General features: G+C 56.3%; 1 protein-coding gene across 1 annotated transcript in view; it reads left to right on the top strand.

The window, feature by feature from the left end:
• The first annotated feature begins 1,257 nt into the window (after positions 1–1,257).
• Positions 1,258–22,867, top strand: part of GRHL3 (grainyhead like transcription factor 3) — a 33,020-nt gene continuing 11,410 nt past the window's right edge. The window contains exons 1-9 of the mRNA XM_028512882.2: positions 1,258–1,498; positions 13,360–13,546; positions 16,029–16,090; positions 17,284–17,629; positions 17,869–17,942; positions 18,428–18,581; positions 18,804–18,915; positions 20,194–20,288; positions 22,408–22,566. Coding sequence (XP_028368683.1) covers positions 1,482–1,498; positions 13,360–13,546; positions 16,029–16,090; positions 17,284–17,629; positions 17,869–17,942; positions 18,428–18,581; positions 18,804–18,915; positions 20,194–20,288; positions 22,408–22,566 — 1,206 coding nt within the window. The 5' untranslated portion in view covers positions 1,258–1,481. The remainder of the gene's footprint in view (positions 1,499–13,359; positions 13,547–16,028; positions 16,091–17,283; positions 17,630–17,868; positions 17,943–18,427; positions 18,582–18,803; positions 18,916–20,193; positions 20,289–22,407; positions 22,567–22,867) is intronic.

Consider the following 22,867-nt stretch of genomic DNA (forward strand, 5'->3'; position numbering starts at 1 on the left):
TCCGTAGGCCTGCCCCCACTCTGAGAAGGCTCCTCTGGATCCTGACTTTACCCTGAACACCTCCATCGAACTGGCAGGAGCAACTGAAACCCCGCCTTTCCCTGAGAGAGAAAGGAGTGGGCCAAGGTGAGGCTCCCAGGAAAGCAAAGCAAAGGAATAATTTGCCAAAAGAGAAGGCGGGGGTTTGGGGGGTTAAGAAAGAGAGAAAGGGGGGAGAAAAGATGCCAAGATCTTTGGCTTAGATTTAATTTCAGATTAATCCTGGTGTAAGCTCTGGAAAAAGCTCCAGCATTCTCCTGTTTGTGTTTGTGGATCTTCTGGGTTTACCAGCCTTGTTCTTCACAGAGATGGCTCACGGCAGTTGTTCCACAATTACTCAGTCTAACAGGCGCCCGATTTCTCCTGTTCCCAATGCGGAACGAGGCACGCATCCGGGGTTTGTGAAATGCCCGGCCTGCTACGGCTCTGGAGGCGGCTGACCAAGTTTTCCACCCTTCCCGTGCTGGCCAGAGGTATGTGGTTTGCTTGCATCTCGTTCAGATCTGTATCACACCAAATAAAAGGTTGCCTCCCACCCCCCCCACTCCATGCCACCAACACATGCACACACCCCACACTGTGAACTCCCCCAGAGCTGCGATCCTGTCATTCTGGCCTGTGCCTTCTCAGAACCCGGAGTAGGGCAGGGCACACAATAGGTGCTCAATGAATGCTGAATTGAGGCCGCTGAGTGCAGCTCGAAGGGACAGCCAGACTTGGACAGCGAGGTGGCTGAAGACTGGGATCTGGGCTCTGACGCTCACTAGCCTGTGCCCTTGGGCAAGTGACTTTACCGCTCTGGCCTCCATTTCCTCACCTACAAAGGTGATAATAATCTAAAGAAAAAAAAAAAAAACAAAGAAAGGGAACTTATACAGAGACCCACCAAGGAGATCTCCTCTTTCCTTTGAGAATTCCTCAGTGGCCCTGAAGTATGATGCGGGGTAGAGGAGGAGGCAAATGAATTGGGGGGGGGGGGCGCTGTTCCTGGGTATCCAGAACACTAACTAGACACAGGAACTGAGATTTCCTTTAGCCAAGTTTCTGTTTGTCCCTGTACTTTTCCTCTAGCTATCTTCTTTCCAACATTTTTTTTCTTCCCTCTCTCCTCCCTCATCTCCACCCCCCACCCCCTCACCAAGGACGGAATTGGCCAGCTCCACCCAGCCGGCCCCCCTGGCTCCACCCCCAGCTCAGCAGGGCAAGAGTTAACAGCTGCACCTGTTGAGGTATACCTGCTGTCGCCGGCACCTGTACCTGTAGCCAATCAGCACCAGCGCTGCCAGGAACCTACCTGTCAGCAAAATCCCGACACTCAAACCTCAACATAAATCAAACACTTCCCCGGGCAGGGAATGTCTGTGTCAGGCGAGAAATAGAGACAGGAGCAGTCAGCCGAGTCTCGGGGCCGGTGCCTGTCGTCGGAGCCTGGGAGCAGGAAGATGTCGAATGAACTTGAGTGAGTAAACATCGGTGGGTGCCTGGCGCTCTGAGAGCGTGGAGGCTGGACAGGATTTCCAGAGGGGAGCGAGCAGGGAGGCCGGCGCCAGGATTCACAGAGCAATTTGTAAGAGTAAATGAATGGGCTGACGATCTCACTCTGGCGTGTAGGGGCAAGCACCGTCTCAAGGGAGAGCTGAGTGTTTCCCTGGGAAAATAGGGTGTTTTTTTTTTTTCTTTCCGTCTCTGCTGAGCAGTTTCGAGCTGAGCAGGGAAACACGGGGCTGAAACTGTGAAGGCTTTCGGCACCACTTTCTGACACTCCGAGGGCCTCAGCGATCAGAGACAGCCTCGGCTCCGTCTCGGCTGCCTGCCTTCTCGCCAAAGGAAACTTCTCTGAGGCGATTCTAAGAGCTGTCTTGGGCGTAGAGTTGGGTTGCTCCAAAGGGGCTTGTTTGTTGGGTTGGAAGAGTCCCCGGTGGGAAGGACACCGTGTGATGGTTAAACACACACACTCTGTAGTCTGCCGGACCTGGGTTCAAATCCAGGCTCTGCTCCTCGTGGGCTGTGGGATCTTGGATAAGTCATTCAACTTATCTGAGCTCCATTTTCCTCATCCGGAAAATGGGGGCGAGAATGCTTTGTTGGATTCTTAAGAGGGTTAGGTGTGATAAAGGCTGTAAAATGTTTAGCAAAGCTGAGGTCTGAAGAGGCATTCGATAAAATATAGGTGGTTTTATTCAGGGGCAGTCCTCGGGCTGAGGCAGGCGAGGGGTGGTTTTCGGTGCATTTGTCTCTACTGCCTGGCCCGATTCGGGTGCCTTCCCCCCACCTCCGGGGTTTAGAACCCCCACTGGCTGGTGCCGACCCTCCCCAGGACCCCCTGCGTGGGGTCTGGATTTCGGGGAAGGTGGGATACAGCGGAGGTTCTGGGCTGCTTTAGCCAGGCTTCTAAAATACACTCTTTCTGCCGCCTTCAGAGGTGAGTGGGCACAGGCAAGGTCGGAGCGATCTTTTTTTCTAGCTACCCCTCCGTAGACTGTTTTTAAAACTTGAAGGCCTGAGGGCAGAGTCGTTGGTGGGTCCTGGCTGCAGACAGAGTTCCATGATACCGGCTAGCTCCGGGGTTCTCCCGGGCTAGCCGACTATGTTTGGTCATAGTACAGTCACTAGGTGTCAGGTTTCCCTTGGATGAATTCCCTGGAGGTGACGACACGTTGGTAACTGGAATTAGAGCAGGGCCACTGGAACCAATACACGGGTTCAAGCCCCAGCTCTGCCACTGCTTAGCTGTGTGACCTTGGGCTAGTCATTTCTGAGTCTCCGTTCCCTCGCCTGTAAACTGTGGCCACAATGGTGCCTACCTCACAGAGCCGTTGGGGGAAATCCAGCAGCTTCAGAGAACTGATCAGTTTAAAACTCGGTGAGGGGCAAGCTAATAATTCTCTTGGTACTTCACACACAAGTTACCAATCAACAAACATTTCTGAACCTCTTGCTATTTTTCCATACTTTCAAAACAAGCAAGCAATTTTGGGTGTGTGTGTGTGTGTGTGTGTGTGTCTCTCACCCACTTAGAGCTGCTCCTTAAAACTGCAGAGGCTGCAGGCAGAAGCTATTCACTGATGCCCCGCAGGGGGTAAGTGTCCTGGAGCTGAGTTACTCCAGCAGAAAGGTTTCCTGCTTTTCTCTTCCTTAATGATTTGAGTTTGAAGTCAGATGGGCTGACAGTTGACGCTTCCCCATGTGGGGTGGGGTGGGGTGGGGTGGGGTGGGGTGGGGTGAGGGGTCTTGTGCCTGCAGAGTAATTGCAGGCGACTCTGAAGCCACTATTTAAGATTACAATGACAGAGCCTCAGTGCCTGGGGGCTCAGCTGCCCTAGCTGACGTGTGTGTGTTGGGGGGTGGGGGGAGGTGTTGCATCGAGCACTTGGTTTGCTGCTGGTGCTGCTGCGGCCGTGTTCTTGCTTGCTGCCTCATTCCCCTAAAAAGTGTGGCATTGGAGAGGACTGGTCCTGGAGGCCATCTCGCGCCCCGATAGATAGAGAGCAGGACTTGAAGGTGACTCTAATTTCCGTCACTTCCCAACTGCAGGATCCTAGTGAATTTGTTCTCCACCCTGACCCTGCGTTTCCTCCTCGGTCCAGTAGGGATATAAACACTAACCTGGCGGTGGGACAGCGGGGCCCCTCTGCCCAGAGCGGGAGCTCCAGAAACGCAAGCCTGATTCCCAGGTCTCGGTGGGAGGCCCACTTGAGGGTCGGGTCGGGTGTGGAGGAGCCTGGAGGCCAGGGCGGTGACGTCAGACTCAGCTCCAGGCAGCAGCCGGGTGGAGCCCAGGGGCCTTTCATGTGGCCGGGCCCAGCCCACTGGGGAGCGTCAGCCAGCCTCCAGGCCTCCGCAAGGGGTTGCCTCCAGGGCTTGGCCTCCAGTGCTTGTCCTTCGGCTGCCCCGGGGACTAGAGTGGGCCGCAGGGATCTGGGGGCCCAGGGGCACCCAAAGTCGCTGCTGGAAGTCCTCCCCCAGCGGGAAGACAGTGGGTACCTGTGTGCTGCCCGCCATCTGGGCCGCTTGGGGGGCTACGGGTCTGGCAGCCTGAGTCCCAGCCTCAGGAGGGGTGCTGTGGGGCCCTTCTGGACGCTTTGGGGTTCTATGTGCAATGGAGCCCAAGGGCCTACTGTGTGCCAGGCGCACCTGTGCCATCTCACCCTGCCCCTGCCCTCGAGGGGATGAGGTCACGGGATTGAGTGACGAGCATATAGATAGTCCGTCTGTGGAATGGACAGCTGAGTGAGCGAGGCCCTCCCAGATTCCCCTGTACAACCTCGCCGGGTCCACAGGCTGGGCTCCGGAGCCTCGGAGAGACGCACCTGAGGGTGCGAGGGGACGAGAGCCGTCCCTGCTGGATCGCGGGCCTCTGGCGAGTCTCCAACTGGTTCCAGGAGGCTCGGCTCCAGACTGCCTGGAGCACTGAAAGAGTTAACCAGGAACGCCTCCCCGCTGTGGTTTTGTGGTCGAAACCATGATTGCCAGGAGCAAATTTTTGTCGTGCACAAGGTGTGTTATTAAAAGTCGTATGCTGGTGGTGAATGAAAAGTTAAAAGCCCTCATTAAGCTCGGGCTGTAAAACAGGCGGACTGGGCGGAGAGGCTGAGACAACCCTAACGGCGGTGGGGACCCCGGGCTGGCCGCGGATCCCTCCGGAGGGCTCTGCCCCCCAAGACTGCCTTCGACCAGTGAGGGCCCCAGGTCCCGTGCCTGGAGCCAAGAGGGTCTTTGGGGTCCACAGAGAGGCCGCAGGGCTGAAGCATAATTAGTCTTCTCAAAGCTCCATCTTGGTTAAAACAAAAATAACAGTCAGGCGTTTATTGAGCGTGGATTCCACCCTTGACTCAGTGTCCAGTGCCTTGATAAATACAGGATCTCCTTTAACCCTCCCCACAATCCACTGGAGGGCAAGGGGTAGAAATGCAGTTTTGCAAAGAAGAGGACTTAGGCTTGTCCCGAGCTTGCCCAGGATTTCACGGAATAGCTGGGATCTTAACTGAGGGGTTGGAAGGATGTCACCAGTATGCCGCCCGCTTCCCACCTGCACGGGCATTGAAGGAGGATGAGCAGATTGTCAGACCGATACAGCGGCGACCGCTGAGTGGAGGGCGCAGGCGATTCCAGCCAGTGTTTCTGCTTGTTCCCCATTTCATACCTTATGTTTTACAAACCCGCGTGACTTGTGAGATGGGAAGGGGAAAGAGGGAATAATTTTTTAAAGAGAAAATTATTGGCTTACCTAAAAACAGTATTCTCAAGATGTGGTCCCTGGACCATCATCATCATCTTCATCATCATCATCCCCTGGGAACTTATTCAAAATGCAAGTTCTCAGCCCCACCCTAGACCAACTGAATCAGAAACTCTGGGGGTGAGACTCAGCAATATGTGTTTTAACAGGCCCTCCGTGTGATGCTGATGCGCATGCAAGTTTAAGAACGGCTGGCCTGGAGGACGTGGCAGGGAATTGGGAGGCAGGAGGTTCCCAGATCCCCTGCTGACCGGCAGTGGAGTTGCTGAGTCAGCAGGCTGAGTGAGGGCTCTGCTACTTACTGTGTTTGAGCCCAGCTTTGCCACTTATAGACTGGGGGGCTTTTCAGTGAGCTCCTGAACCTCTGGAAGTGTCCGTTTCTGCATGTGTGAATGACAACAATAACACCGCCTCCCCTGGGCATGTGCGTATGAGAATGAAAAGGCACAGTGCCTGACACTATAGAATAACTTCGTTCCCTTCCCTTCCCTCCCCTTCCCTCCCCTTCCCTCCCCTCCCCTCCCCTTTCTGGAATTCAGCTTTCCCATTTGTAAAATGAAGCCCATCGTGGCTGGCTGCCTCCCTGTCTCCCTATTCCTTTTGCCTTTTAAAAGGGTCAGAGCAAATGATCTAGTGAAGGTTTGGAAGAAATAATCTTACTAATATTTGTTACTATTTCACTGGACCTTCCTAGGAGGTCGGCGAAATCGGGAACTTTCGAGGGCAGGGACAGCGTGGTATTTACCTTCGTGCCCCAGCACCCAGCACAGGTCCTGTTACGGAGTAACGCTCAGCGAATGTCTGTGGGGTGAATCAGTGAGCGAATGAATGAATGAAAAGATGTGGCACCCTGGGTTCATGTGGACTCCTTTCTCAACTTTACTGAACAATAAAGAAAAAAATTATAGGAAAATTGGACCCCGCCCCCCTGCCAAAAACAAGAGGAGAATAAAGGATGAAAGAAAAATTCCCATAGAAAGGATTTTTCAAAGGGAAAGTGAGTTTCTGGTATAATCAGAAAATGGCATATAAGTAATTTACATGCAACGAGAAGAGTTGGGCTGGAGCCTGACCGCCCTCGACTTGCCCACTTGGACCTGGATGATGAAGCTGGCAGTGCTCACCCCCCATATCTGGGGATCCCCAAGCATCAGGGCTCCTTCCGCCATGAGGAGGAGATGCCCCACTTACAGGTGGGACAGAGTGAGGCTCTGACTTGTCAGGCACAGGGCTGGGGCTGTCCCACAAAGTCTTCGTAATAAGAATAAGAGTTCGCCTTATTATGTGTTGGCACTACGCTGATTATTTACCTGCATTATCTCATTGCATTTTCCAACAGTGATACCTCACAGGGTTGTTGTAAAGATTAAATAAAACGATGACTGGGAAACTGTTGAGCCAGCACCTGGCACTTGGTAAGCCTCAGCAAACTGTAGCTATCATAATAACTCCATGAGGTTGGTAGCCTCATCTTCCCCCATTTAACAGGAAAACCCCCCCAAGGCACAGAGAGGTCAAATTGCACCGTCACACAGCCAGTAGCCAGGACCCAGGACGCTGCACAGCTGGAGCCCAGGTCTGCAGAGCTCTGGGGCCCACCCCCAGCCACAAATCGGCACTACCTCCTTCAAACTGGAACCATGGCAGAGCTATCCCCCCACCCCCCGTGCTCCACCACTTTCTCACTGAAGCCCCCACACAAGCCCCAGCATGGACGAGGCCCATTTCACAGCCTGTGCCTCCAGAGACCAGACGGGCCGCGGGCAGCAGGAGAACCCTGGAGCACCCCTGCCGTGCCAGGGGACACCTTCCGTGGGGCTGACTGACAAATGAGTCCTTCACGAGTGGCTGTGCCAGGGCCTCCCTGTGGGTAATTAGTGAGTGTGATTGATCACCACTGATGAGGCTGGGTGGCTCCCACAGGGTTTGGCAAGTCATTGGGTGTATCTGGGTGTCAACACCCAGCCCAGGTGGCTCCTGGACCTCTTCCTCCTCAGGTTGGAGGGCAGTGGGGTCCAGCTTGCTCAATGTGTCCTGTGCCAGGACCTCCTTGGGTGGGGCTTGAGGTCACCCCCTTGGTGGTGAGCTTTCTTCCCCCTTCTGCAAAGTTGAGCAAGTCCTTATCCATCTCTGAATCAGTGAGACGGCTTTGAGCTAGGGCCTCGGTTGAAGGAAGCACTGGGTAGGAAGCTGGGAGCCATGAGTCCCAATCCTGTGAAACGCCCTTAGGCAAGTCACGCCCTTTCTCTGAGAGGAGATTTCTAAGGTCCCTCTGCACCCTAAATTGCTAGGATCCTAACAAAAGGAAATGAAAGCAAAAGGCTTCGGCTAATGGCTGAGACACATTTATTTAATCTGACTGGGAGGTTTAAGTGGCTCGTCCAGAAAGCAATTGGCACGTAGAATCCAAGAGGACTCCTGGGGTTGAGACCCCACTTCCCCACAGTAGGCTTCCACTGGTGCCGAGAACAATGCATGTTGGAGGTGTAGACTAAGTAAGGGTCTGAGTGGGGCTGGAGCAACTGGTACCCACCCCCACCCACCTCCTCCAGCCCCGGGGGAAAGACCCCACCCACATTAGAGCCCCTGCTTAGGAGGTTTGCACATTCTCACAGACAAGGGGTAGGAGGCCTCAGGAAGTGCGGCCAATCAGTTAGATGCCCAAGCTCCTCTCTCTTGATTTTGTAGGCAGCCCTCTCCCAGGAGAGAAGCCAGACCAGGCACGCTCTGAGGAAGTGGCCCTGTGAAGGCTCTTGGTGCTGGAAGCCAGAGACCTCTGTTCTAGGCTTGATGCCACGAGATACCAGCTGAGTGGCCTTAGGCAAGCCGGTGGCCTCTCTGTGGCACAGTTTTTCCTTCTATCGAATGGGGATAGTCATACCTTCCCTCCCTACCCTACAGGGGTGTTGCAGAATCAGAGGTGATGACAAATGTATGAGAAGCACGTTGAAAAATATAGCACAGTATGCAAATATGAGGGATTATCAAATCTTAGACTTGAGTTTCCTCCTCAGTAGGCTGGCCTTCCTTGAAACGAGGGAACGTGTGCAGGACCGGGCTCACACCTGACACATAGTAGGCGAACAGGCTCTGGCAGCTGTCCCGGGCTTGGTCTTGAGCCTTGCCTTTCCTCGTGAGGAAGGTCCAAAGTCCTCTCTGCTTGCATCCCTGCTCGCTCTCCCCTCTTCGGCCTTTTTCCCAACAACATCCAGTCACTCCCCGGAGTTCAGCGGGTTGGAAGTCCTCCTGCTTCTCTTCCTCCGTAGCTTTCTTCTCCTCTCTGATATTCGCTGGTTTTGTGGCCATTCTGTCTTGCTGCCACTAAAATTCGGGGTCCGAGACGGTGGGGAGGACCTTACTGTCTTGTTCGCCCAAGGCAAGACCTGGCACATAATGGGAACTCGATAAACATTTGTCCAGATGAGGGATGGGTGCCTCCCAGAATTATTTTTCCCCTCTCTCCTACATCCCTTCTTGGAAACTGGTGGTCTGATGGAAAGGCATCCAGTCATGAAGTTAGTTCCCAGGCCAGATCCCGGGAGGTCTGGCTTTGTAACTCACTGGCCGGCCCCCGTCCCCAGAACAGGTTACCTGTCGTCTATTTCCTGGCCTGCAAAGTAGAGATAATAACACGGCCTGCATGCCGGGAGGCTCCAAGAGATAACGAATGTGAAAGTCAAGGCAAGGGCTTATTACATGTCTCTTGTTTTTCACTCCGAGCCTCGCTCACAGGAGGCTTGGGGAGGATGTTCATTTAAGAACCTCAGGCAGAGTCTCCCCTCTGCTCTCATTTGGGGGTTCTGAGATGATGATGGTCACGATGGTGGTGGTGGTAGTGGTGGCGGTGACGATCGCTAGTATTTACGGAGCGATTATTCTGTGGCAGGCTCCAGGCTAAGCACATTTCTTGCATTAATGCGCTTAATTCTCCTGACAGCCCTCGAGATTAGCCCCGCTCCAAAGTTAGCCAGCCCTGCTGACTCCATCGCTTGGCTGTGTTCTAATTTTCTTCACGGCACTTATCGCTGACTAAAATTAACTTATTTACCTGCTCGTCATGGTCTGTCCTCCCAATTAGACAGTGGGTTTCGTGGGAGCAGAGCCTTATCTATCTTGTTTTTGGCTAATGCCCCAGTGCCTAGAAGATGCCCGGACTGGCGCAGAGAAGGCACTCAATAGACCCATTTAACCGATGGAGAAATAGGCTCAGAGGGGCTAAGCGCCTTCCGTGAGGACACACAGTTCCTCGGGTCTGCCAGGCTCTGACTCCAGTGCTCCTCCCCCCTCCCCACCCCCTGCCCCCGGAGCTCCTGGTTCTCCCAGACTGAGCCCTAGTGGGGATCTGATGCCAAAGACGTTGCCCAGGGCCAAGCCCTCTCCCCATCCCTGCACCCCATTCCCTTTCTCTCTTCTGCTGGCTGAGGAGCTCTGCCTGAGACCGGGACACCAACAGGAAGATTGCGGAGGCCCCGTGCAAGGCGACCGCACTGGGTGGGAGTTGCTTGGTCTCTCCTCTTTGCTCTGGCTTTGTCGCCCCTGAGTAGGCCTCTTTCCCTCTCGGAACTCTTTTCATGGTCTTACCCACTGGGCCCTCGGCCCTCAGTTCCAGCCTTTAAGGGAACAGGTTCTTGGATTTCAGGATTTGGCACATGAGGCAATGTTAACCTTACCCATAGTCAAGACTTTCTAGGCGGCAATTCTTGGTCTTGGAAGGAACATAGAGTTGGTTGGTAGCATGAGTGGGCTCCTGGCCAGGAGCTCTCCCAGTCGTCTTGCTCCCTCACGTATTTGTCCTGCACTGTATTGCGGGAAACCCCTCTTCATCTTGTGCTAGCGGATGAGGTCAATGTATTCCGGGGGGGGGGGGGGGGGGGGGACACTTTCCACAGTAGGACAGGCATCTAAAAGGAGACTAGTTTGGGGTTCAGAGCGGGATCTTGAAGTCCAACAGACCCAGGTTCAAGGAAGCCTCCAACGCCTACCGGCTGAGTTACCTTGAGCAGGTAACAGCGCCTGTGTGGGTCTCTGTTTCCCTAAGAGCTGTCTCTCAGGACTGTTGTGCAGAGCAGAAGATACAACACAGAGGAGGAGCTGGCGGCAGCGTCTGCATATGGGAAATGCTTAAGGCGGCAGCTGCTGTGCACCCGGGAGTCAGAGTTTGGGGTCCCAACGGGGTGGACTGGAGACCCTGGGAGGCCAGAAGAGCCTCCCAGGGGACAGCAGACATTGTCTGTATTTTTGTTTCTGATGCAACTTTACTATTGTCTTCTAAAATGCAATGGTCATTCCACTGGAGTCAGCAAATTGGGGCTCTCAGCCCAAATCTGCCGCTGCCTTGCGGGGTGGCCATGCCTAGTGCCGCTTTGCAGGAGCTTGACATCTAGCTCCAAGCCAGGCCCAGAGCATGATAACAAACAGCTCAGACACATTCAGCACTTGTTATGCGCCAGAAACAGTTCTGAGCATTTTTCATGTGGCAATGCACTCAGTCCTCATAATTCTACATGGTGGGTGCTTTTATTAGACCCCTTTTACAAACAAGGACAATGCTTGGCACCGGGGTCCCCACTCACCCAGAGTGTGAGGTCTACAAGGCCTTTCCCCATTTCTCCCGTGCACTTTGGTTTGGGAGTTCCCTGTAGCCCGGGGCTGGGAGGGGTGGCGGCAGCCACCCTGGGCTTGCTCTGTGAGTTCCTCTAACCCCAGGCCCAGGAGGCAGCTAGGAGGGAGGGGCCCATTCTCATCTCTCATCTTGAGGCCCTTGATTTACAGCAGCAGAATCTCGGGGTGTGCCTTCCTCTCCGCACCCCTGGAGCAGGAAGGTTTCTGTCATTTCTCTTTTTTGTGTGACAGCTCCCTCTCCCTCCCTGCCTTTCAAAGCCCAACGCCCTGCACCCCGGGGCCCAGTGGGATGGGAGACACTGTGCCCTGGATGAAGCCCCTGGGAGGGCCGCTGCCCATGGCCTGCCTGGGTGTGGCTGGGCTGCTGCTCCCACTTGGTGTCTGAGAATGTAGGCCTGAGCCTCGGGGCAGCGGGAAGGTCCTCCCTGTGACACGATTTGCCCCCTGCCTCCCCCCCCCCCCCAACCCCGCCAGTCTGCCGCAGTGCCTGGACTTTTGCCACTTCAGTGTGCGTCTGCTGGGGCAAGGACCTCCCTCCCTCCTGCACGGCGGTAAGGCAGTGTGGCTTCGTGGGGAGCCTGCGGCTCTGGTGCTAGACAAGCCGGGCATTAATTACACCCAGTTGTGCCATGGGCTAGCAGCCTGGTCTTGGGCATTTATCCTCTCCAAGCCTCTGGTTTCTTCGTCTGTGGAATGAAGCAGATGTCCCTTACCTTGTAGTGCTCTTGTGCGGAAGTTAATGAGGGGAGAGCGTTCACACATATTCAATGAAAAGCAGCTGACATTGCTCCCAGGGCCTCACCTGAGCGAGTCTGCTAGGCTCACCCGGGGCACTGGGGACCGGGAGACCAGCCAGTGCCCGCTTCACCTCTGTGGCTCTCTTTCCCAGCCTGACTGTCCCCATTGTCTCGCTCACCACTGCCCTTTGCACGCTCTTCGCTCCGAAAGGAACACAGACAGGACTTTCTCGCCTCTGTGCCTTTGCTCACAAGGAAGAGCATGCTCTGCACCAGGGAGTCTCCAAGGACGGCTCCCAGGCTGCCAGCACCAGCCTTACCCGGGGGACCTGTTAGAAAAGCAAGTGCTCGGCCGCCCCAGACTTGCTGAACAGAAGCTTCCAGTGTGAGGCCCAGGCATCTGCTTTCACAAGCCTTCTAGGTCATTCTGACGCAGCTCCAGTTTGAGAGCACTGTTCTGTAGGACAGCATCATCCCACTGAAGCTTCACCCGCTCTGGGCCAGGAGCTTGGGCAGGAGCCTTAACTTCTCTCAGTTTCAGCTCCCTCACCTACCAAATATGAATAACAATAGTACCTGCCTTACAGGGTTGCTGAGATAGTTAAACGAGAGGATCCATGAAAAGGGCTTAGCAATGGGCCTAAAAACATGGTCAATGCTCAAAAAAGACTAGGTATTATTTTTTTTAACCTGCTTTTTAAAAAAGATTTTATTTATTTATTTTTAGAGAGGGAGAGAGGGAGGGAAACATCAGTGTGTGGTTGCCTCTTGTGCACCTGATACTGGGGACCTGGCCTGCAACTGAGGCAGGTGCCCTGACTGGGAATCGAACTGGCAACCCTTCGGTCCTCAGGCCAGCACTCAACCACTGAGCCACACCAGCCAGGACAGGTGTTATTTTCTTCATCATCATCATCATCATCATCATCATTATTTGGTATATCCCTATTCCCCTCCCCTCCCACACATGTTCCTGAGCGATATAGTCCCCAGCGCTGGGTGTCCCTAACTACAACATCTGCCTCCTCCAAAGAGGCTTTCCCGACCTCTCTCCTTCGAGCGGCTGTGGCTTGACTCTTGGGCCACATGCCTTGTATTTGTCCGAGTTCTCGGCACGGTGCCCAGGTCCTGCTGGCCTCAGGGTGCCAGCAGTGTTCTGTGCCAGGTCCTGGCCTCTGCTGGGAGCACCTGCTTGGACACTGCAGTACGTGTTGGTTTGAAGTACCGTTTCCCAAGACCAAGTGCCCCTGAGGGCTTCCTCGCTCTGACTCTCTCTCTCTCCACGATTGGAAACGATCCCCAGCCTTCTGCACCTGTGGCTTTGGAGAGAATTTCTTCAGAAGAACCCACGCTGCGTTATCTGGAGATGTTATTCTTTGCGGCTTGTCTTTGTTAGTTCGCATCCTGGTTGCACACATTTCCCTCGAATAAATATCCACTATGGAAGTGTGTCGTGAATCCTGTCTGAAGCCCCGCCAGGTTGGGATGAGGGTCCTCATGGTGTAGGTGAGAGAACCGGGGCCCCAGGTCTGCAGCCGCCACATGGTGACATTTAGTGTGGACCCGGAGCACCTAGCTCCAGGGCTCTGGTGCATTCTGGGAGAAGAAGGGGTTTCCAGTTTTCAGGGTCACTCTGCGTTCCTGGGCATGGGTCTGAGGCCGACCATGCTTGGACCTTCTTCTGGGACAGCCTAAATTTGACCCTCCTCGCTTGCCTTCCAGTTTCAGGTCTGTGCGGCTGCTGAAGAACGACCCAGTCAACTTCCAGAAGTTCCCCTACACCAGCGAGGACGAGGCCTGGAAGACCTACCTGGAAAACCCCTTGACGGCTGCCACCAAGGCCATGATGAGAGTCAATGGGGATGACGACAGTGTGGCAGCCCTGAGCTTCCTCTATGACTACTACATGGTGCGTTAACCCCCCCGTGGGCGTGCCCCACTCCGACTGAACACGCGTGTTCGCTCCCAGGCCCCACGGCTCAACAGCCTACGGCCATGCCCAGCCCACCGCCATGTTCTTGCTCACCCCTCGGCCTTTGCACATGCTCTGCCCTCGGCCTGACTCCCTCCACTTTCCCTGGCTACGTCCTCCTCTCGGCTTTGGGTCTCAGCTTCCACCTTACCTCATTCATTCGTTGAAATGGGGGCAGGCTTTCTTGGATCTCCCATTCGGAGCCTCCGCTGGGCACCCTCAGCAACCGCCCCACCATCATCATCCTTGATTCGGGCTGTAGAAACCTGCTGTTTGTGTCTTTATTTCTTCATCTCCCTCTTGGTACTGAGCTCCTAGGGGCCAGGAACTGTGCTGTGATCGTTACCGAATCCCCGGCACCCAGTGCTGCCTGCCGCACAGCACTCAGTACATCCCAATGGAATGGCCCGCGGCCCCATCCACACTCACTCCATCATAGTGACACCCCCAACCTGCCACCTTCCTTCTGCCCCTGTCCCTCAGGTCACCCCAATTGCCTTGTCAGTCCCACCCGCCTCTTTGAACCCCACCACCTAGAACACGCCTCCTGCTCTTGAACCCATTCCCCTCCTGCAGGGCCCTTCCCACAGCCCGCCTTCCCTGGGCAGCCGTGCTGCCACGTCGCCTCTCCCTCTCCTGCCTTACCGCCCTTCCTACCCCCGCTGCCCTTAGGGGCCCTGGAATACCTCTGACAGATGCTCTCCTGTTATTCTCTCATTGTTTCCAGGGCCTCAGCCTCGAGTCTGGGAAACTGTCAGTTACTGGGGACAGAAACTAGGTCCGTCCACATCTGACAGGTGGGCTCGAACCAGCTAGTGATCACTAATATGTAAAACTTCCCCGGCTGCTACCTGCTGCGCATGCGGCTGCAGAAGTACGGCCTGCATTCTTACGGGGGCAGCGTGAGGCCACAGAAGCCCTTTGAACCCAGGCAGCCCCTGCCGCCCAGGTGTCTGCATTGGCACGTGGCAGCCAGCTTGCTTGCTATCCCCAGGCTGGGTGATGGCTCTCAACTGGGAGGATGGGGGACATGAACAGCTAACTGTTGAGATAACTGGCTCTGAACTTGGAGTTTAAAGCCGTCTCATAAGTCCTCAAATTCACTGGCCCAGGCAGTGTTGTGTCTACTCTCAAAAGAAGGCAGGCAGACTGTAAATGTGGACACCAAGGGACAAAGAGGTCCCAGGTATGAGAAGGCCCCACTTCTCCGTCTGGCTTCGGCTGTCATCCTGAAACGGCGTGGTCACCCCTGCCCTACCAGGCCGAGAGCATCCTGGTAGCATTTAGCCCAGGTTGATGGAAAAGAAATCTGATTTGGCCACCTCAGCTTGGGGACGTGGTAGGAGCCAAAATTCTAGGTCTGGACTTAAACTCCAGCCTGGTATTGACAGCTTAAGGTTCAACGATAAAGTAAAACCCAGCACCACCTCCCCTGGGCAATAGGCCATTCCCAGGGCCAGAATGGTAGGGATGGGCTCTGAAAGAGACACATGAAATAGAGGTTTATTGAGATACAGTGTCCTGGTGAGACATACCCACGCCACCCCGGCGCACTGTGGATTCAAGCAGCCCTAACGGGTGGCCTGACAGTGTGGAAAGAGCACCAGGTTGGGAGTTTGAGATCTCGTTGTGCCGCAGACTGGCGAGGGGGCTTTGGACAGTGCAGTCCTGAGGGCTGCCACTGACCGTTGCTTACTGGTTGCCAGGCGCTGTGCCAGGCGCCTCCCCTCATGCTCTGCATGGGGTGTGATGAGGAGCCCAGGTGCTGGAGTGACTGGGCTGGGTTGGACACCTGGGTCTGGCTTCGGCAGCCTAAGGGAGAATCGACCTGGATACTCAGAGATACAATAGTATTATAATCATAGTCAAAAGGTGAAATTTATGTAGTGCTGTCCATGTGCTGGGTGCCAGTCTGAGCACTCACACCCCAAGGCTGGTATTCTTCTTATGATCCCTATTCCACAAATAAGGGCAATAAGCTACAGAGAGGTTCAGGGACCTTCCCAAGGTCACACAGCCAGTGTGCGGCAGATCTAAAAACCGAGCCTGAGAAGTGTGGATTCAGAGTGCAGGTAGGTGTCATGACCCCCTATCTGACGTAGGCAGAAACAGTCTCTGAAAGGTGCCGTCATTTATTCAAAGCGCAAAGCCCTTTCAAGTGGTAGAGCCAGGACTGGGGCCAAGCCCAGCTGACTCCAGCATTCCGAAATTCCTGCTAGTCTGGGGATACTTCTCCCACCTCTAACTCATCAGACTGAATGATGGCCAGACCTCCCGCCATCTCCAAGTACTGGCGGTTTTCTCCCAGGGACCAAGCTTGCTCCCCTGACTGGTCAGGTGCGCAGGAGCGGGTTGAGGCTCCTGACAGCCAGACCTCACCCAAAAGCCATACATATGTCCCTCCTTCTTCCCCTCCCAGGGCCCCAAGGAGAAGCGGATCCTGTCCTCCAGCACCGGGGGCCGGAACGACCAAGGAAAGAGGTGAGGCCCCAGCACCGCCATCTCTGCCCTCTGCCCCACCCACCTCCACCTCCGCCGCCGGCCTCTTAGCCACGGAGCACAGAAGGCACAGTTCTTAGGGCCCACGAAAGTGTTTTAATGTCTTTTAACATTAGAAAGAAAAATACATAATCTAGCCTGGGTTATATTTGTTTTCCTACCAGTGCAATTGTAAAAGGTATTTTAAACTATGTTTTATGGAGGAAGGGACCTATGAAGGCAAAACAGGTCAGGGCTGACAGAAGTCCATGCGACCCTGCGGGCGTGCGCACACCAACATACACACACACACAGGGACACTCACGGATGCCAGCAGGCCATGCGGGCTGGAGTTTACAGAAAACAAACTTCAAAGCCAGAGCAGTGGAAAGGCCCTGAAGGCAGCTTTTCCCAAAACCCTGCGCCTGCAGCCTTCTGGGGAGGGGACACCGAGTTCCTGACTTCCCCCTGGCTTCCTTGGGCCTCTGCCAGCCGGTCTTTCTCCAGGTTCTCCCTTCCCCAGGGAGGCCCTCTGCCGGGAAACCTTCTGGGTGCCTCCGCCTTCTGGAAAGCCTGCGCTGCTGAGGCTCCTGCGGCTGGCACGGGGCCCTCTCCTGCTGGGAACACTGGGTCTCGGTGCATGGAGACATTTCTCAAAATGAGCTTGTAAAAATGTTGTTAGCTTTGCTGATTATAAAAGTAATACCTGCTTGTTGGAAAATATCCTAATTCTACAGCAATGTAAAAAATAAGAACTTTCCTGTAATCCTTCTCCTCTGCCTCCTCTAAAGTTTGGAGTATATCCTTGCAGACCTTTCTCTCGGCGTGTATTAACTGTGCTCAGAGAGATGCACTCCTGTTCACACACCCACAGGAGGGCACGCCAGTTGTTTCAAAGTGGGGACATGGAACTCTGGCTAAGAAAATAAACAAACTTTAGTTGTTAATATTGCCAAAAACTAAAATGAATGAAGCAACCCCCAGCCTGTCCTTGGCCCCATGGTTGACCCCCTCATCCCTTCCCTGCTCGTTCCCATGACAAACTGGCCTACTCCACATCTCGTTCCGTGCGGCACCTAAACGTCACATCCGATTAAAGAAGGTCAGCGTGCCAGTGTGAAGGCCGCCCTCCAGCCCCAGACCGCGGCCCCTGGGGGGGAGGGGCGCGCTCACTTAGCCCCGCCCGCTCTCCGCAGGTTCTACCATGGCATGGAGTATGAGATGGACCTCGCTCCCCTGGAGAGCCCCACGCACCTCATGAAGTTCCTGACAGAGAACGTGTCTGGAAGCCCAGAGTACCCAGACGTGCTCAAGAAGAATAACCTGATGAGCTTGGAGGGGGCCATGCCCTCCCCGGGCAAGGCGGCCCCGCTCCCCGCAGGCCCCAGCAAGCTGGAAGCGGGCTCCGTGGACAGCTACCTGCTGCCCACGAGTGACGTGTATGATAACGGCTCCCTCAGCTCCCTGTTCGAGAGCATTCACGGGGTGCCGCCCACACAGCGCTGGCAGCCGGACAGCACCTTCAAAGACGACCCGCAGGAGGTGAGGGCCCCTCCCCGTCCCCTTACGTGTCCGGAGGGAAATGCGCATGCGTGTGCGGAAGGCGAGAAGGCGGTGAGGCGGCCTGAGCTCTGGAGTCCGGGGGAGGGAGTCCTAGAGCGGAGGTGGGGTTGCCCCGTGCTGTTGTCCCGGTTGGAACTGCGCGACCTGCATAGCCACATTCCGTGCCGCAGCAGCCTAAATAGGGTCACTTACTCCCTTGGGGTTGTGCTTCTCTGCAGTCGCTGCTCTTCCCAGATATCCTGAAAACGTCCCCGGAACCCCTGTGTCCAGAGGACTATCCCAGCCCCAAAAGGTAATTCGGCCCCTGGGAACCCTCGGCCACCTGGGTGGTATGGTAGGCAGGGGGCTGCAGACAGAACCTCTCACTGTCCTCAAACCAGGCATTATCGTGAGTGAAAATCAGCGAGTGAAGATATATAAGAGAAAAGGCACAAAAAGAATGATTTCTACATCCCTTTCCTGGGCTCCGATCTCAGCGCCCTGTTAGAAAACCAAGGCTCTGTTGCCCCCAGTCTGCCCTGTGGCTTTGTCACCTCTCCAAGGTCTCTCTGCGTTCCATTATCTGTTATGCAGCAGGATGGTGACTCAACAAAGCCATTAAATAGAACCCCCCCAAGATGTGGAAACTGAGGCCCAGAGAGGTAGAGTGACTTACCAAGGTCACACAGCAAGTCCACAGCAGAGCCTCAGGCTTCCTGTCCCACTGGCCTCTGGAGAGCTTTCGCCTGGGAGCCCGGTCTCACTGTCCTGTCCCTCCTGTCCTCTCCCTCCTCACAGTGACTTCGAGTACACCCTGGGCTCCCCCAAAGCCATCCACATCAAGGCAGGCGAGTCGCCCATGGCCTACCTTAACAAGGGCCAGTTCTACCCCATTACCCTGCGGACCCCAGGAGGCGGCAAAGGCCTGGCCTTGTCCTCCAACAAAGTCAAGGTGCGTTGGACCTGGAGCAGCTTGGGAGGGGGTTGGATGGCCAGGTCAGCCTGGCCTGCCAGGGGCCCAGGGAGAGGGCACTGTGGGATAACTGCCCATTGCCAGGGAGGGGCGGACGCTGGGGCAAAAGGGCAGGGCCACTGGCGCCAAGCTCAGGGAAGGGACGCAGACAGCGGGGGCCTTTCCCGGGGCTGGGGGTCACACGGCTGCTGTGCTTTGCAGAGCGTGGTGATGGTGGTCTTCGACAACGAGAAGGTCCCGGTGGAGCAGCTGCGGTTCTGGAAACACTGGCATTCGCGGCAACCCACCGCCAAGCAGCGGGTCATCGACGTGGGTGAGAGCCGGCCCCAGCGCCCGTCCCAGCCTCTCTCTCTCTCTCACACCCCTCCCCCCCATCACACCCTTTCTTTCTGTGCCCCTTTTCTCTAGCCCCTGACCTCTGCAGGACTTAGTTCTGACCCCAGCTTCCTGCCCGCCCCCTGTCTCCGGGTCAAAATCTGTGGGTTTGCAGGGATTTGCATCTGTTGTCTGGAAGCGGTGGCCCCTTTTCCGTGTGCTTTGGGATAAACAGGGCCTGGGGGTCCCAGCTGTGTCAGATAAAAGACCCCTGGGATGCGGGCTGCTCCTCACACATGCATAAGATAACAGTGTGGCAGGTCGCTGGTGATTTGAAAGGCTTGAGGCGGGCCCTGGCCAGGTCTGTTTTGGGAGCTGGGATGCAAGCTTTGTCAGAAATCCAGGGGCGGGGGCAGGCTCTCTGTGTGTGCCGCCTTGTCCCTGCCCCAGGCCCCTGATGGGTGGGAGACCAGACCGGCTCAGGCCTCCTGGTTCTGGCTCCATCGGTCTCTTCCGGGTGTGTGGCCTCTGTCACCGCTCCTTCCTGAGCCTCAAACTCTTCAACTGTCAAACGGAGCAAGGCCAGCCGCCCCGCCTGCCTGGCGCCCTGCTTCTGCCTTGGAGCAGTGTGTGCCGGAGGACATGATACAGACGGGGACAACCTGGCGACTTATCCGAAAGGCTAGAGAGTGCAGTGGTTTGGAGCCAGGGTTCCAGAACCAGACAGAGTGGAGCTCCGCCCCTTTTGCTTGTTAGCTGTGGGACCCCGGGCAAGTGCCCGAGCTTCTCTGAGCTTCACTTTCCTCACGTGTCATCGTCTGTGAGGACTAACCAGGGGCTCGCCATACTGCACAGGTTCCTAAGTGCTAGTGGTACGGCTGTCTGTTCCCCGTCAATTCAGTGGTTCAGCATTAGCAGTCCTGGCACCACTGCTGTTCCCGTCACTGTCACTGCAACTGTTCCTTCTGCTTTACCCGAAGGACCTCCTGACTCACAGTCTCAGTGAAAGCATAACCTTCACCCTGAAACAGCGAAGGCCTTGGCCCAGGCGGCAGAGTTAGAGACTCCCTCCAGGGTTTGGGCCAATCTGCTGCCCGGGTTTTCCCGCCGGTAACCCAGGGCACAAGAAGGGTTTCCTCTCTGGACTGACACGTGGTTCTCAGGGGAAAGTACGTCAGTCCCTGCAGGAGCGGGACCCAGCTTCTAAACGCCTCTCCCCCGTGGTGTCCGCAACTCCCCTCCCTCCTGACTGCCCATCTGGTCTCTCGAATTGCAGCTGACTGCAAAGAAAACTTCAACACCGTGCAGCACATTGAGGAGGTGGCCTATAATGCACTGTCCTTCGTGTGGAATGTCAGCGAGGAGGCCAAGGTCAGTGCTGGGGGCCAGGCTGGGCCACAGAAGGCGCCGCCCCGGGCAGAGGGCTTGCCTGCACCCAGGATGGTGGCAGCTGCTCTGCTCCTTGGGGGGCACCGATGGAGGAGGCGGGGGAGAGAGTGGTCGAGAAGCACAGGCTCTGAGGCCAGAAAGGCAGGGTCCACATCCCAGCTCTGTGGTCTTGGGCTGGTGCTGTGGCTTTAAAACTGAGGTGTCATCGTAGTGCCAACTGTCCGGCGGATGGAGGGTCACGTGAGGTCAGAGAAAGGTAGAGCACAGCCTGGCTCAGGAGCGGCGGCTGTGGTCCGTGGGCAGCCCACCCATTTACCAGAGAGGGAACCTGAGCCCAGCACGAGGTCACACAGCAAGCGGCCGGTGACACCAGGTCTCCTGACTCGCAGGGCAGTTGCAGGGGAGATGCCTGGGGGTCCAGAGACGAGGCCTGAGATCCCAGTCACCTCCCTTCCTGGGCCCAAAGGGAGGACGCAGTGATCTGCCTCCTGGGGTTGTGGCGAAGACGCCACGAGACCACTTCTGTCTCAGAGGCGGGCACGCGGCCAAACCCATCAGGAAGGCCTGCGAAACAGAGCCTCTGGTGATTCTTTTCATACCAGCAATTAAGCCACTGAGTGCTTAAGGCCAGCCTCCAGCGTACCGTGTGCTTCTGGGCTCTCGGTGTCTCGGTTTTCTGTTTGGAGAGCTGGCATCGTGCAAAGGGCACTCACTGGCCTGAGAGGCAGGGGCTGGCCGACCCCTGCCTTCCTCTGTCCCTTCCCCTCCCCAGCCTGGGTTTCCTCCGCCAGAGCAGGTCTGGGTCCAGTTCATGGCAAGGGCATTCCTGGCCTTGGACAGGCTGGGAGCTAATCCCTGTCTCCCCACCTGTCCAGGGAGCCAGGGAAAATGGAGGTGAGGGGCTCTGAAAACACAAAGGCAGGGATTATTATTATTCAAACAGACGCCAGGAGCAGGAGGAGGAGCTGAGGCCTCCAGTTCAGGAGGTGGGGAAAGAGTTTCGTGGGAAGGGAGAGGTGGGTTTCGGTTGGGATTTTCTCACAGCCTCTTAAGCCCCCAGGCTTGGGTCTTTCTCAGGTGTGAGCTGGGTGGGGGCTGCAGTAGGGCTGAGCTGGCTGGGGGGAGGTATGTCTGGCATGTGCCCAGGGCCCCCACGGCCTGGGAAGGAAGGGGGTCTGCTCACACCCCACCCCTGCTGTTCAGGTCAGAGTCATTTCCAAGGGAAATGTCCCAAAGAACAGGGGCCAGCTGGCTGGGGCCTACCCGGCCGAGGCTGGCCCCAGGCTGCCCTCAGTCAGGCACAGGCTGCAGGGTGAGACCCCGGCTGCCCCACTCAACAGCTAGGCGTGCCCAGCCGTTACTGCGTGCCAAGCCTTGCAGGCAATCCGCATATCCTCCCAGCACCACGAGATAGGTTTAGTTGTCCCTATTTTGCAGCTAAAGAGACTGGGTTCCATGTGGTTAAAGCAGTTGTCTTGTCCAAAGCCACATGGCTAGTGAGTGGCGGAGCCCAGCGTCCCACCCCAGGTCTGGGTGGCCCCATGTCCAGGCTCCTTCCACTGTGCCACCCCGCCTGTGGAAACGTCAGAAAGTCTCGTGCCTGCCCAGAGCCTCCGTTTCCTCGGCTGTGGAGGGCGGTGACCGGTCCCGGGGTGGCTGGAGCTGGTGGTCGGGTGCAGAGGGGCAGGGTCTTGCTCGCTGTGGCCCAGGCGCAGCAGGACAGTGGTCTCCTGAAGCTGGGAGGCTTCTCTGCCGCCTCGCTCTGAGCTGCAGGAAAAGGAGGCCCCTGACTCTAAGTGCCCACGGCATCTCCCTCTCAGGGCCTTGCTCCCTTGGGCTGCCCCTGGCAGTCTCAGCATGCGTGGCTCCCTGGGTGCAAACCCTGGCTCCCCCACACCCTCCCTGAGTGACCTTGGGCAGCTGCCGCTCCTGAGCACCAGCCCCCCTCTGTAAGAGAGGTGATGTGCGCCTCCCAGGGCAGTGAGAGGTGACAGGCACCGCCCCCGCCCCACGCACACACTGGGCTCAGCAAAGGGGACCGCGGGGCAGCAGCGCTGGGGGCGTGGGCAGGCTGCTCACTCAGCTCCCCGTCTGTCCCCAGGTGTTCATCGGCGTCAACTGCCTCAGCACAGACTTCTCCTCGCAGAAGGGGGTGAAGGGTGTCCCCCTGAACCTGCAGATTGACACCTACGACTGTGGCTCGGGCACCGAGCGCCTGGTACACCGTGCTGTCTGCCAGATCAAGATCTTCTGTGACAAGGTGACCCTCTGCGGGCCCCGGGAGGGGGAGCGGCCGGCAGCCTCCCCGGCCGCTCAGGGGGTGTGTGTTCCTCTCTGTGCTCGCTCCCTGAATCTCTCTCTCTCCCTCTCTCTCTCTCTCTCTCTCTCTGCTTGCTCTCTGAACATCTCTCTCTCTCCCTCTCTCTCTCTCCCTCCCTCTCTCCCTCCCTCCCTCTCTCTCTCTCTCCCCCCCGCTCCTTCTCCTTCTCTCTCCCTGTGTGTGTGCACGTGCGCACCATCTGTCTGTCTTGGTCTCTCTATGTACGTCTTTTCTGTCTGTC

Source organism: Phyllostomus discolor, chromosome 5 (assembly GCF_004126475.2).
Source record: "Phyllostomus discolor isolate MPI-MPIP mPhyDis1 chromosome 5, mPhyDis1.pri.v3, whole genome shotgun sequence".
Taxonomy (NCBI): domain Eukaryota; kingdom Metazoa; phylum Chordata; class Mammalia; order Chiroptera; family Phyllostomidae; genus Phyllostomus; species Phyllostomus discolor.